The 13,983-nt window shown below is 49.2% G+C and overlaps 1 protein-coding gene across 7 annotated transcripts in view; it reads right to left on the bottom strand.

Moving 5' to 3' along the window:
• The window catches only part of MAMLD1 (mastermind like domain containing 1), a 115,219-nt gene that overhangs the window by 20,644 nt on the left and 80,592 nt on the right, over positions 1 to 13,983 (bottom strand). For 2 of the 7 annotated variants that reach the window (XM_057538266.1, XM_057538267.1), the window contains exon 4: positions 11,960 to 12,082. The exons of the other annotated variants lie outside the window; for them this stretch is intronic. In XM_057538266.1, the coding sequence (XP_057394249.1) occupies positions 11,960 to 12,082 (123 nt within the window). The remainder of the gene's footprint in view (positions 1 to 11,959; positions 12,083 to 13,983) is intronic. 7 annotated transcript variants of the gene reach the window in all.

Raw genomic sequence — 13,983 nt, 5'->3', positions numbered from 1 at the left:
GACGCTAACTCGAATATGTACTTTGTGGCTTTCTGTGAAGAAAATAATTGACAATCCAAACTGGAATTCATCTATAGCAAATAAGCAGTGCTGGCTCCTAAAAGCAATTACTGGCACCGAGCTCCTAAATTTTTAAATCCCTTGAAAAGTCCAAGACCATACCAGAAAGTCAAGATTTGATTTCAGAGGTAATAACTGTAAACAAAAAATTAAAAGCCTGTAAGAGGTGTTGGTGACTCGGGTGCTGATGGCTCTAGGAGGGTTCATTCTCTCTCTCAAACCCTAGTCCAATATTATATCAAAACTTTATCGATTAGCAGATATACACTAAGGTATATAAAGTAGATAACCAACAAGGACCTACTGTATAGCACAGGGAACTCTACTCAATATCCCATAATAACCTATAATGGAAAAGAATCTGCAAAAAATATATATAAAGGAATCACTTTGCTGCACACCTGAAACTAACACAGCATTGTAAATCACCTATACTACAATATAAAAAAAGAGTGCCAAAAACAATACCCTTTATCTACTGAAGAGTGGGAAATAGACATGGGAAGGCGGAGTCACAAGTTGGAGTTGCCTGGGCAACGAGTGCGGGCAGGGCAGGTGGGCCTGTGGCTACTGCCATGGCAGGTGAGATGGAGGAGCAGGAATGAAGCAGCAGCGTTGCTGGGAACAAGGGGAATGACCCTCCTGCTCTCCCCTGCGCAGGGCTCATGCACCTGGAGCATTTGGGGCAGTCCAGTAAAGCCTTACCCACCCAGAGGGCCTCACGCCAATGCCCTGTGCTCAGTTCAGAGAGAAATAGCCAGGAAACGGGCAAAGAATTGGGGGTGGGAACATCCCAGTTGTCTTCAAACCTCTGAACGGCTCTGAATTCTCAGAGGGCATATTGGACTACAATGTCTTTTATTATTTTTTTAATTTTTTAAATTTTATTTATTTTTTTATACAGCAGGTTCTTATTAGTTATCCATTTTATACATATTAGTGTATATATGTCAATCTGGACTACAATGTTGATCAACCTCACGATTTTGTAATTTGTTTCCAAAAATGGGGCACATGGAGAAGGATTCTAAACTCTAAACTGGATGTCAATCTAGCTCTGACAAGTCACAAGCATATTTGTTGCTTGCAGCAGAGTCCGGTCAGTTCCTGAGGCCATGAGGTCATTCCGATAGTCGGCTGACATAGTTTCATCAAAGGATGGGTCCTCTGCTACAATCCTGCCTTTTGCAGTGAGGATGGGGTAACTACAGCGCTTGGAAGAGCAGTACTGCCCACCGGCTGCTGAGGAAAGGGCCAGGCAGAACAGATCTATATGATGCTGGAGCTCTGTGAGTTCAGAGGGAATCGACAGGGTCAAGGCCATTGCCAGAAGCTGCCCTTTTCAACCCCATTCTGCTACTTTGATCTGTACCAATCTCAAACTCTAACAGCTAATATAGCAATAGGGGACATCAGGAGATCTTTCTGGAGGGTGCCAGGAAGGAATCTCTGTGATGTAATTATTCTGCTAAAGAAGACACTTCCAAATGAAAAGTGAATCAAGCAAATAGAAGAAGCTAACAATACAGCTGTCAAAATGACAAAAACAAACAAATCAAAACGAAACCCCCAAAGATCATTTCCACAAAGGATATAAAAATCTGTGCTCATGAACTAGTAAAAAAAAACCTTTTAATTCTTTTAAACCAATGGGGAAAGCTTATTCAAATACAACCAACTGTTCTTATAAGTTAACATTTAAAGTCTGACAGGACAAGAACACACGCTGAGCAGCCTTCAAAACTGAAATTGATTGGGTTACGTTAGGAATAACAGTGCTGCCCCAGAGCGGCATAAGCGAATCTGAACTGGGGAAAAAAGCAATGGAATGAGTAGCCTGAATTTCTAAGCCAGCTTTTTTTTCTTTTCTTATATCATGTGCTGCTATCATTGTGGTATGTGAAATAGCAGCCAGAGGTCTTGTTTGTCCTTCTAAAATGCATGAAACAACCGCTACCACCGCAACAGAACAACCAGTGCAAATTACCCCTGGAGGTCCAAAACTGTGCTATTTGTTAGAGTTTGAAGAAATCAAACGTATTCAGATAGTGCACTTGTAGAATTGTAGGCAAGTGTCTGTCCTCGTGGACAGTCACAGTCAGGGGGTAGGGACCCTGCGTGCAGAGGCGGAGCTCTCCCTTCAGTCCAACACAAGAATCTGAGCTCATCAGCCTCCTGGGCTTCGAACACTGGGGATTTCTACCAATAATTACTCTAAAACACTCAAAATAATCTCAGGAGCTTCATTCTCAGAGGCCAGCAGATGCAACTGATTTATAGGTTCATTCCTTCCTGCCTTCTTCCAGTCATTTGTTCAAAGGCTCCTCGAGCTCACGTTTACAGACCTAGATAAGACATCATGTGCCTGAGGAATCTGCTAGCAAATGGGGGCACAGGCAAGACACAAATGACTCTGATTAAAAAGTGGACACTGCCCGGCCCTGAAAGGCAGAAACCGAAGGTCTTGAGAGCTGGGGTGTGAGTGGGGACACAGTGACCAGGTGTGTCAACTTCCCAAAAGTCATTTGGACAACGGTTAGAGGCTCCTGTTTCCTACTTTGTGTGTCAGTGTCACGCCTGGTTCTCACCGTAGCCGAGACCCTTAACCTTTTCCAGAACTCGACCCCAGGGCCTAGCACTTGCTCCAGAGGGACACTGTGCACAGAAAGTGAGTCCCTGGCATTGTTCTGTTGGCTCTTGTATTAATCAGCAAACTGTGAGCCATCCTAGCGTTTCTAGGCTTGCAGATGCACCAGAGAACCCATGAAGCCAGTGGGCTTTCTTACCCCATTCTGTCTACATCACTTCTTTGTTCCCCCATCCACATGTTGTCATTTCTCTAAAATGCCCAGAAAAGGACAGAAGTTGTGATCAATTTATCAGGAAAGTTCTTTCTAAGCGTTGGCTATGCCCAGGAACCCTACGCCGTGCGTGTAACATGCGTGCACTAAGTGAAAAGGGGAAGTGTGCGCATGTCACTAAGGCATCTAGGAAGTGCAGCCGGCCTGCACAGAAGAAACATGGGTATGGTACCCGTGCAGTCAGTACTCTCCTCTCCATGAAGGAGGACAGGCAGCTCAGCTGCTGCCACCTCGACATCACACGTTAATATTATCAAAATTAAATACTGCCTTGACTAGGAGAGGATTAGCTCATGTTTTAAAATTTGCTTTTTCTTTTCTTTTTTTCTTGCTGTTAAGCTGACCGTTTTAAGCGCATAGTTCCATGGCATTAAGTACATTCACAGCATCGTGCAAGCATCCCCACCATCCATCTCCAGGACTTTTTCATCTTCCCAAACTGAAACTCTGTCCCCATTAGACACTAACCCCCAGTGCCCCAGCCCCAGGCAAGGACCACTCTGCTTTCTGTCTCTATGAATCTGACTCCTAGGTCCCTGTTATAAGTAGAATAATATGGTATTTGTCCTTTGGTGACTGGCTGGTTTCACTTAGCATAATGTCTTCAAAGTTATTCCATGTTGTAACAGGTATTGGAATTTCCTTCCTTTTAAGGCTCAATAATATTCCACTCTGTGAATGCATCACATTTTGTTCATCCATTCTTCTCTCTATGGACATTTTGGTTGCATCTACCTTTTGGACATTGTGAAAATGCTGCTAGGAACACTGGTGAACAGATATCTGGTCAAGAACCTGCTTTCAATTCTTTTGGGTATATACCCAAGAATGGAATTGTTGGGTCGTATGGTAATTGCATGTTTAATTTTCTGAGGAACCACCCTACTGTTTTCCACGGCAGCTGTACCATTTTACATTCCTACTAAGAGTGCATATGGTTTCCAGTTTCTCCACATCTCACCAACACTAGTTTTTTCTATTTTTTAAAAAATAATAGCCATCCTAATGGGTGTCAAGATTTTGTTTTTTGACGACATGAAACTAGAAAGCCATATTTGAGAGCTTTGCCTGTTCACATTTTCTAGAGCTCATCTTTGAAAGTGTTGCCTGATAGAGGGAAAGGTCATGGAATTGTTCCCACTTACTGCCACTCAAGGGTGGTTGGGGGCCTCCCACATCTTTCAAAGCTTTGTCACATGGAAATAAATGATCATTATGCAAAATTGCGAATAAGGGGTCCACCTTCATCTACTGGCCTCCTGAGTCAGCTGGCTTGGCAAATTCTTTTCACGTGCCACCCAGACATGGGCCTGTAGAAAAGTCTGGGTCCCCACAATTCTGCTCACTTCCTCTGCTCAAAAATGGCCAAACATGGTAGCATGCTGCAGGGGGTAAGGCCAGATAGAACCTCCGCATTCAGCTTCAAATCCAAAGCTCCCAAAAGCAAAGCAAGAGTTGGAGTAATTTCTGATGAAGTAGGGCTATGCATCTTTCAGGCTTCCAAGGTCACATTTAGGCCAGGACTTTGTGATCATTTCCTGGACTGCCCACTTCCCCTTTTCCCGTGCACCTAGCTCTCCATCACTGAGTCAAGGTCTACGGGCTCTGTGCGAGTCCATGCTGCCCACTTTCTAATCTAACATGAAACTCGGTTCACATGGGGAGGAGCGAAGGATGGAAGAAATGGAGAAATGCTGCCCCTTTCTTCCACTGTCTTAGAAGCTGTTATTCCCCTGGGAGGCAGGAGCCAGGGAAGGCTCAGCTCGGGGCACCGCATGGGCTCTCAGGACCGCCACGCACGCACGTGGGCCTGGGGTGGAGGTGTGATCTCTTTGGACCTTTACGCTGCTTTTAGCTCTCAACAACCTCACTGCTTTTGTTGGGAGAAGCTAACATGATAAGCCCTCATCCAACAACAACAAAGCACAATCAAACAAAGCAGCGCTTGTCATTGTGGGCAAAATTCACAAGATCAAATCAAAACCTAAACTTTTTCAACTCCTTAGGAAGAAGCAGAAACTCTTTCTCTGGGGGTAGGGGTGGGGTGGGCTGCTTCCATCCGCTGCCCCCTTCAAGCTCGCAAGCCACCAGGAGCAGATGCACACTGTTGCTTTGCCCAGCGGGCCCAGGTTGTGCGATCTGACAACCCCCAAGGGACAGAAGAGGCTGAACGTACAAACGGGCTCAGGAGAGGTTGCCATAAATTTGTGCTATGGGGCCACGAATGGATTTGAGAGAGGGAAGCTGGGGAGGGTGCAGGAAGGAGGGGCAGGGGTGCAGTGGAGCCCCCTTAGGACACATCCCTTGCTCGCCCGGAGGGTCGCATCTCTGACCTGCGTTGCTCCTCTGGCGCCGTCCTGAACTCAGCAACAACGCTGGCTGTAGGTGTTAGGGTCACAGCCGAATGGTGCAAATCCACTGTGACCCTCCATCTGCCCTAGACATTTTTTCTATTTTGCTAACTTTTCACTTGGAGTCACAACAGTAGCTGACCACTTCACTTTCAAACCTGTTTTATGTGTGGAAGTGGACGGCCTCTCCTTGACGTGGTCTACATTTTGGGTTCGTAGATACTCATAAGCAGTTACAGTTTAAAGGAACATAACACAATGATTTCTTTCTGTCCTCTTCGACTCTTTGAAAACTGAAGTCAGATTCCTTTCCTTGCTTTACAGTGACAAATATGCAGCTTGTTTCAATGAACTTAGTATAAAATAATTTACACACTTCATTTTTAAAACGTCTCATTTTGGGCACCCCAACTTCAGCAAAGTTTAGTGTTCCTTTCAGGTATGTAAAGACAAAAGGAACAAACAAAAAACCAAACAAAAACTTCACAGGAGGTTTCTGAAAATGGCTGCCTTTCTAGCTTTCATGAGTCAATTGTCAAGCAATTAAAAATTAAGGCTGGTGATTGCCATTATGGAGGCATCTGAATTGGGGGGCTTTGTGCATCCCCATTAATTTTGTTGTTGACCTTACTAAGTGATGGATCATTACTCCAGGGGCAAAAAGTAATGCTGCTTCATTGCAACGCGACGTCTCACTTATTCTTCAGCTTCCGACACAGAAAAAGCTTGATGTTTAAAAAGTTAGCATTTGATAGGCAGTTCATTTAAAATTTCCACTTCTTGAAAAAGGGACATAGCTTTGAGGTGGAGGATCATTAATGGTACTTAGAAACTAAAAAAGAAACTGAAAAAAAAAAATCTGATTCTTGGTAACATTAGTACCAAGTTCTGAGCCTGCGTTTTGCCAAACAGACTTTCATTTCCTGGCAATTCAGAGTGGTTAAAACAAAACTTATTCAACACACAGATGTCGGTCTCTAAATTATCAAAATGTATTATTACAGTAAGTCCCCTACATATGAATGAGTTCTGTTCTGAGAGCGCATTTGTAAGTCCAATTTGTTTGAGGTCCAACAAAGTTAGCCTAGGTACCCAACTAACACAGTCGGCTATATATTACTGTATTGTAATAGGTTTATAGTATTTTTCAGACAAATAATACCTAAAAAACTAACAAAGACAAAAAATAAAGAAAAATTTTTAAAAAATTCATTATTTATTTTTGGCTGCATTGGGTCTTTGTTGCTGCAAGTGGGCTTTTTCTAGTTGTGGCGAGCGGGGGCTGCTCTTCGTTGAGATGCGCAGGCTTCTCATTGCAGTGGCTTCTCTTGTGCGGAGCACGGGCTCTAGGTGTGCAGGCTTCAGTAGTTGTGGCACGCAGGCTTAGTTGCTCCGTGGCATGTGGGATCTTCCTCGAACCCATGTCCCCTGCATTGGCAGGCGGATTCTTAACCACTGAACCACTGGGGAAGTCCCGGCAGGCGGATTCTTAACCACTGTGCCACCAGGCAAGTCCCAAGAAAACATTTTTAATCTTACAGTACAGTACCTTGAACAGTACTGTAGTACAGTACAACAGCTGGCATACAGGGGCACGTGCGCATCTTTGAAAGCTCACAACTTGGAGGTTCGTATGTAGGGGACTTATTGTAAACTTTGTCTAATTATATTTCCTCCCAAAGCAGCTAAAAAATGTTTCCCCAAACTAAATAGTTCTTTGCTGCCCAATTTAAAAAAAGAAAGGAAAAACTAAGCTTGTATGTACAATACAAAAGAAAGATGCTCAGGGACTTCCTTGGTGGTCTAGTGGTTGAGAATCCATCTTGCAATGCAGGGGACACCGGTTCGATCCCTGGTCAGGGATCCCACGTGCCGCAGGGCAACTAAGCCCATGCGCCGCAATTACTGAGCCTGAGTGCTACAACTAGAGAAAAGCCCGCGTGCCGCAACTAAGACCCAACACAGCCAAAAATGAATAAATAAATAAATCTTAAAAATAATAATAATTTAAAAACAAAATAAAGATGCTTATTCAGGAAAATGTCCTCATGTCTGGTAGAGAAGACGTGTGTAAGGCGAGGCCCGAGCTTGGACACATGGGCTCTTTGAAATCTGACTTGCCTGCCCCGCTTCTTCCTTAGTGCACCCAGAGCTTCCCCCAGGGGCCTCTGCTCTTGCATTTCAGCAGTACCAACCTTTGAAATGAAATCTGTGATGCTTCTCACCAGAATTCGTAGAAGACAAAGGCGAAGAAACTTTCCTCATTACACGGGGAGCAGTGCCGCTCTGCCCTGCCTCTTAGCCTCAAAATAGCAGAAGAATTAAGGGAAGCTGGTGAAAGGACTTTCAAGTCCAAGGTCACAGGCCCTTCCTTGACAACGTGTGGTACATCTGATTCCACGGGGGTGTAGTATTCTGGCAAGATAGTGGTCACTTGCTTTTAAAGGGTCATGAACGACGCTGAGGCTAGGAGCAGACTCACACGCTGCCACTTCTCCTGATTCTCTTCCTCCAGTGGAAAATGGAGCCGGCGTAACTTTGACAAGAATAGGGAATTCTCTCGGTCTAACTAACCTGGTTTTATCATTTTGGTTTGCAATGGGAGGTCACGGTGTGAAGGGAAAGATTTTAATTTGCAGTGTTAATCGAGACAGCAGTAATTCAAGGTTCTGCTCTACCGAGCAGTCGAGTCCAACCTCGGAAGTCCAAACCAAGTGACCACGCTGAACCAGTGCTCCTGGCGGCGTTGGCGCCGGGGGGCCGGCAAGGCTGGCCCTCACTTGCCCTCCATTCTTTCTCTCTGCCCATCAGCAGCAGTCCCTCTGGATCTAGAAACCCAGGCAGCCCTTGGCCTGCTGCAAGCGGCGGGGTTGGGGCCCAGCTGAATGCAGGCAGAATTTGTTACTGCCGTTTGTTACTCAGCACACACGTGGGGATGGTGCAGCCCCCCGCATGGCTCCCAGCACCTCTGCCATCTGTGCTTGGAGGGAGAATGGCCAGCACTGTCCCCTCCCCACTGGCCAGGGTGCTCGAGAAGCTGCAGCCGGGCCCGGCTGCCCTGCTCCTTTCGGGGGTCACCAGTCTGTGTCTGCCACTTGGCCTCCCTGACACCCCACGGCTGGAGGGCACTCCCCCGCCCCTCCTCTGCAAGCCACCACCCAACTCTGGGAGCCGGAGAGGAGCCTGGCAGTCTAAACGCATTCCACTGGGTGCCGAGTTTCAAGGGCTTTCTTGAAACAGTAGAGCTAACATCGGTGGAGCGTTATTGTGTGCCAGGCCCTGGGCCAGGCACTTTTACCTCATCTCGTTGAATCCTCTCAGCAGCCCCATTTGATAGCTATACTAGTATCTCCATTTTGCAGATGGAGAGCCTGAGGCACAGAGAGAGGAAGGAGCGTGCCAAATGAAAAAGTGGCAGAGCCGGGATTTGGACCTCAGTGATCCAAGCCTCAAGCCCAGTCCCGGGGCCTGCACCCTGCCAGGAACCAAGGGCCAAGGCCCCGCTGTCCCTGGCTCTGTGCTGTCTCTCCCTCCAGGCCCTGGGTGCTGGGAGTGCTGTGCTTCAGGGGCTCAGTTCCCAGGGACAAGAGGCACCCACGGGTGAGGGTGACAAGAGGGCTTCCTCACGATCCCACTTCAGACCGAGGCGCCCAGATCCCCCTCCAGCCCAGCCCTCCAGGAGGGTGGATGGCAAGTTCCCCCGATGAGCCCGCGCCTCCGCCATTGCTGGGTGCTCACTGCTGCCTAAGCACGGGAGACTGGCGGCTGGCATTAAAGGCGGAAAACGGGGCAGACGCAGGCGAGGGTTCGTCCAGCCTTCCCAGAGGCAGGCTCAGGTCCCCTCTCTCGCCCCTCTCAAAATCTCTCCAAACCATAGCATGCGCCTCTTTGGTCTATTTCTCTGCAGCTGCCCACCCCACCACCCCCACCCCTGCTCGGCCTGCCTCAAGGATCAGATTTCAGGCTTTTTTGTTCTTATTCCAACTGGCCACCATCCTCATTCCTCCTCCCTGCCATGCTACACTCCCAGCTCTGCAATCGCACGTGCACCCAGGGCGCTCTTGCTGCCTCTTGCTTCCCCGACTCTTCCAGAGCACAAGTCCCATCTCCTGGACAGAACTGTCTCTGTCTTTGAGTAAATGTCAGTTCCTCTGCCAGTGGCTGATAGTCAAATTGAAGTCCGAACCCTGATGTTCACAATACCCTAAGGTATCTATCCTCAATGGTTTTCAGCGAGAAGGGGCATTCAATTATGGCAACAAAATTCATTTTGCCTCACTTCGATTAAAAACAGAGAGAAGGGCTTCCCTGGTGGCGCAGTGGTTGAGAATCCGCCTGCCAATGCAGGGGACACGGGTTCGAGCCCTGGTCTGGGAAGATCCCACATGCCGCAGAGCAACTAGGCCCGTGAGCCACAATTACTGAGCCTGCGCGTCTGGAGCCTGTGCTCCGCAACAAGAGAGGCCGCGATAATGAGAGGCCCGCGCACCGTGATGAACAGTGGCCCCCACTCGCCACAACTGGAGAAAGCCCTCGCACAGAAACGAAGACCCAACACAGCCAAAAATAAATAAATAAATAAAAAACCAACAACAACAAAAACAAAACAGAAGTCACCCAGCCTTGGGAGTAGGGTGGGGAATACAGTGAGGAGATTTGGGGACCTTGAAAGTCAACACACCAGGGCTGGGTGTCATGACTCCATAGTCCTTTGCTTAATAATTCTAGGTCCACATCCCTTATCTGTAATTTCAAGGCCAAAAGCTCTGAAAGCCTATTTTATTTTTGTAAATTTGGTGCCAAAATTTATTTGGGAACAAAACTTGACCTGGGCTTAGTTAAATATTCATATTTCTCTGCAAAAATAATAAAATGCTGCCCCAGATTCCACCGGAGGGTCGTGTCATATTTGGTATATGCACCATATTACTTTTCTAAAGTCCCCAAAGTTCTGAATTTGGAAATGCGTCTGACCCCAGGGGTTCCAGATCCAAGTCCGGGAGCCCACGCCTGCCGTGCCTGGGCGCGGAGTGTGGGCTGGGCAGGGGTCTGAGCGGTATCGGTTCAGCATCTCCTGTCTTTCAAGGCCTTATGAGATGGGGCCCATTCCTTTCCCCAGGTACAGCTGAGGCTCAGGGGGCTTAAGTGACACTGCTCCTGGCACACTGCCCACTTAGAGTTGCTGTCTGGACTTGAACCCCAATCTGTCTGCCTCCAGGGCCCTTGCCATGCTGAACTGCTGCCCTGATGCCAGATGGCATTTACCTTTCGCCTTCAGTGCAAGCAAGCGGGTCACTGAAATTGGATTGCTCACGTAACTGGTAAAGTGAAATCCCCCAAACTGAGAAAAACTAGTCTGAAAATAAGAACGAGCTCCTTGTGACAGCTGGATTTGGCATTTCTGGTTTAACATGAATGCCCAGTCCTTCTGTGGTAACCACTACCATCCCCAGAGGTGCGACGAGCTAGTTAACGCCATCCAGGGGGTAACGAGTGTTTCCTGAGGCTCAGCTTGGCCATCAGTAAAACACGGCAAGTTCTCCCTGCTGGGAGCAAGAAGCATGTACTTGCCCACCACGGGGGCCTCAAACACTCGCCTCTCCCTTTCTTCCACCTTCTCCTGGACAACTGACCAGAGCTGGGTTCTCAGGCCTTAAACTGAATGCGGAAAGGCCACGAGAAGGAACAGCGGAGCTGCTGATGCACCCGTTTGGAGGCCTCGTCAGTGCATCTTGGCTAAAAGAACGCCGTGCACAGAGCAGGGTGCTGGGAAGTGGGGCGGAGCCAGCGCGAAAGCACAAAGGCGGCTCCTTCCCCTCGTCCAGCGGGCCTGCGGTGGTCTAGGCAGGGCAGGGCCTAGGACGAGAAGAGCCCACGAAGCTAGTGGGCCCCACCACTCCTGTCCATCTCACTGGCAGGCATGGGGTCTGGAGAGAGCACTGCTCATATTCTGCCCCGACACAGCCCCAGGTTTGAGAACCATCTTCGCCCCCAGGAAACAGATCTGGAGACTCATGACTAGGAGTGAGAGCAAGCTTTCGTTGGCAGCTTTTGCGCCAGGCTGTTTGGAGTGCTTCAGATGCACTGAATCGACGCTTTTAATCCTCAGACAACCTCAAACAACCTACCATCACACCCACTTTGTAGAAGAGGCAACAGTTAGGAGGTCAAGGCAGGAACAAAGGGCTCTGGAGGCAGGGCCCCGTGCGTGGGGTTACAAGTGTGGGCTCTCTAGCCGGACTCCCTGCTCTGGCCCCGACTTGCTGTGTGACTGTGGGCAACCCTGGGGACTTCTCAGCTTTAAAGAGAATGATAACAGCCCCTACCCCTGAGGACTAAGACGAGAAAAGGCAGGTGAAGTACCAGGTGGCACGCCCAGCCCCTGGGCACTGGCCAGTGCCGGCTGGGAAGGTAGCTCTTGGCAGCAAGAGCATACCATTGGGGAGCCCAGCCTCCTGCCTCTGTCGGCAGAGATCACCTGAGCCCCTCCTGGCCTGGGGAGCTCGGCTGCATGCGCTTTCTCCCGGACACTTTCTCCAGCCCCACCTAGCGAATCAGTCCGGTGTGATTTTCACGACCCTAATCATGAAGGATTCTCTCTGTGAGCCAGCTGGTCTGGCTCCGAGGCAACACAGTCAGGCGACACACGTTCCCCCACTGAACACAAAAGAAACCAAAAAGGCTCACAATGTTAGATGGTGACACAGCTCCAGGCTGAGGATCTTGCCTGCTAGGATAAGGGCTCCGGTGCTGACGCTGGCGCTCCCCCAAGCCAGCTGCAGAAGTCCACGAAAACAGTTGGCAACAGGCCTATAACAAAATCAAACCAAAGTGCTCCTGAACTGTGGACAAGGGCTGGCCGCTCACCCTGGCCACCCCCACGGGTGCTCCCATTGAAGGACCGATCCCTGGCGTGGAGCGCTCAGCTTGGTGATGCTTCATGAGACCTGGATGAAAAAGACATGGTCTCTCTCCTCTGGGGACTGCCACGGCCATGGTCATCCAGGGCCCTCAGCAAAGAGGTCAGCCCACACCAGGAGCTTCCCTTGAGCCACATTCCCAGCCAAGCACTTTACGGCCACCTACTCCTTGGCTTCTCTACAGAAGAAGGAGGCAGAGTGGGAGACGGAAGTCCAGAGGACAGTTGGGGAAAAGCTTCCTGGGGGGCGGGGGAGATGGTGACTGAGCCTTAGGAGCTGTAAGAGTGGGACAGGAGAGCAAAGGTGGGCAGGGAAGGCCAGACACAGGCAACAGTGGGAGTCAAGGCCAAGAACGCAGAGTGGGCCGGGAGCTGCAAGCACTTTGGAGCCCGATGGACACTGAGGCTAAGGAGGTAGATGGAGCCAGCTTATGGGCCTCCAGAATCTTCCGAGCAAGTGTGAACATGATCAGGTCTGTGTTATAGCAAGGTAATTCTCAGAGAAACGGATGGTTTATTGGGGCGACCAGTTTAAGAGTCAACTGTACGAGTTCGGATGAAGAATCAAGAGGGCCTGAACTTGGGCAGGCCTGAGAGCAATGGAAAAGAGAAAGCATGAAAGATGGTATTTAGGGCAGGGAGACATCTAACGTGGTTCCCAGGGATCCCTGCCTCCTGGTACCCTCCCCAGCCTGTAATCCCCTGCTGGTATTCACATCTTCATGCTCGCGTGTAATGAGCAGAATACTGCACACGTGATGCAATGTCACTTCCCAGACTAGGTGATACAGACTGTGACTTCTGACTTGCTGGCACTCCCCCTGCCTCTCTTGCTGGCACATTCTCTTTTGCTTCCTCTGATGAAGCTGGCCGTCATGTTGTGAGAGGCTCTATGAAGAGGTCCACGTGGCAAGGAACCAAGGGAGGCCTCTGGCCAACAGCTCATGAGGGACCGAGACCTCAGTCCAACAACCCGCAAGGAACTGCTTCCTGCCAACAACCACAGCAGTGAGTTTGGAAGCCAGTCCTTCCCAGTTGAACCTTAAGATGACTGCAACCTTGTGAGAGACCTGGGGCCAGAAGGCCCTGCTAAGCTGTGCCAGGATTCCCAGCCCCCAGAAACTGTGAAGTTATGTATGTGTCTTGTTTTAAGCAGTAGTTACGGGCTAATTTGTTACGCGGCCATAGGTAACTAATACAGGCAGAGATCAGAGCAAATGAAAAGTGGGAACTATGATAGACACCACCCAGGGAGAAGTAGCTGAACTGAGTGATTGACAAGACTGTAGGAGATGAGAGAGACATCATGGGGATTTTGAGAAGAGCACGGGCTCTGGAGCAAGCCCGCCTGCCTTCAAGTTGCTGCTGGGCCTCTGGCTAACTGTGTGACTCTGGGCGAGTCATTTCAACACTCTGAGCCTCAGTTACTTCGTCTGTAAAATGGGGATGGTTAAGAGTAACTACCTGACACGTCTCTGACATTTTCATTTAGGACCTGCCTCAGCACCTGGTGCAGGGGTGAATGGCACGCTGCCGCTGCCCAGCAGACGTTTGCTGTGACACTTCTAGAAGGCTCGGTGTGCAGCCTTACGCCAGCAGGGAGAAAATTTAAATGCTTCAATGCAATTTCCTTGCATCCTATGAAGGCTTCACTGGTCCTGGGTGAGGGAACGTGCCTCACGGCCCAGTTCTGTGTGATTCTGACTCGTCTGCCCTGGTTCCTTCCCCTGGCGGCACCTTGTGGGTGCACTTTTCTCCCAGGGAAGCTAAGCGACCTGCACAGGAACTGAAA

The sequence above is a fragment of the Balaenoptera acutorostrata genome, chromosome X (assembly GCF_949987535.1).
Source record: "Balaenoptera acutorostrata chromosome X, mBalAcu1.1, whole genome shotgun sequence".
NCBI classification, from domain to species: Eukaryota; Metazoa; Chordata; class Mammalia; order Artiodactyla; family Balaenopteridae; genus Balaenoptera; species Balaenoptera acutorostrata.
This window is presented reverse-complemented; position numbering and strand designations above follow the sequence as displayed.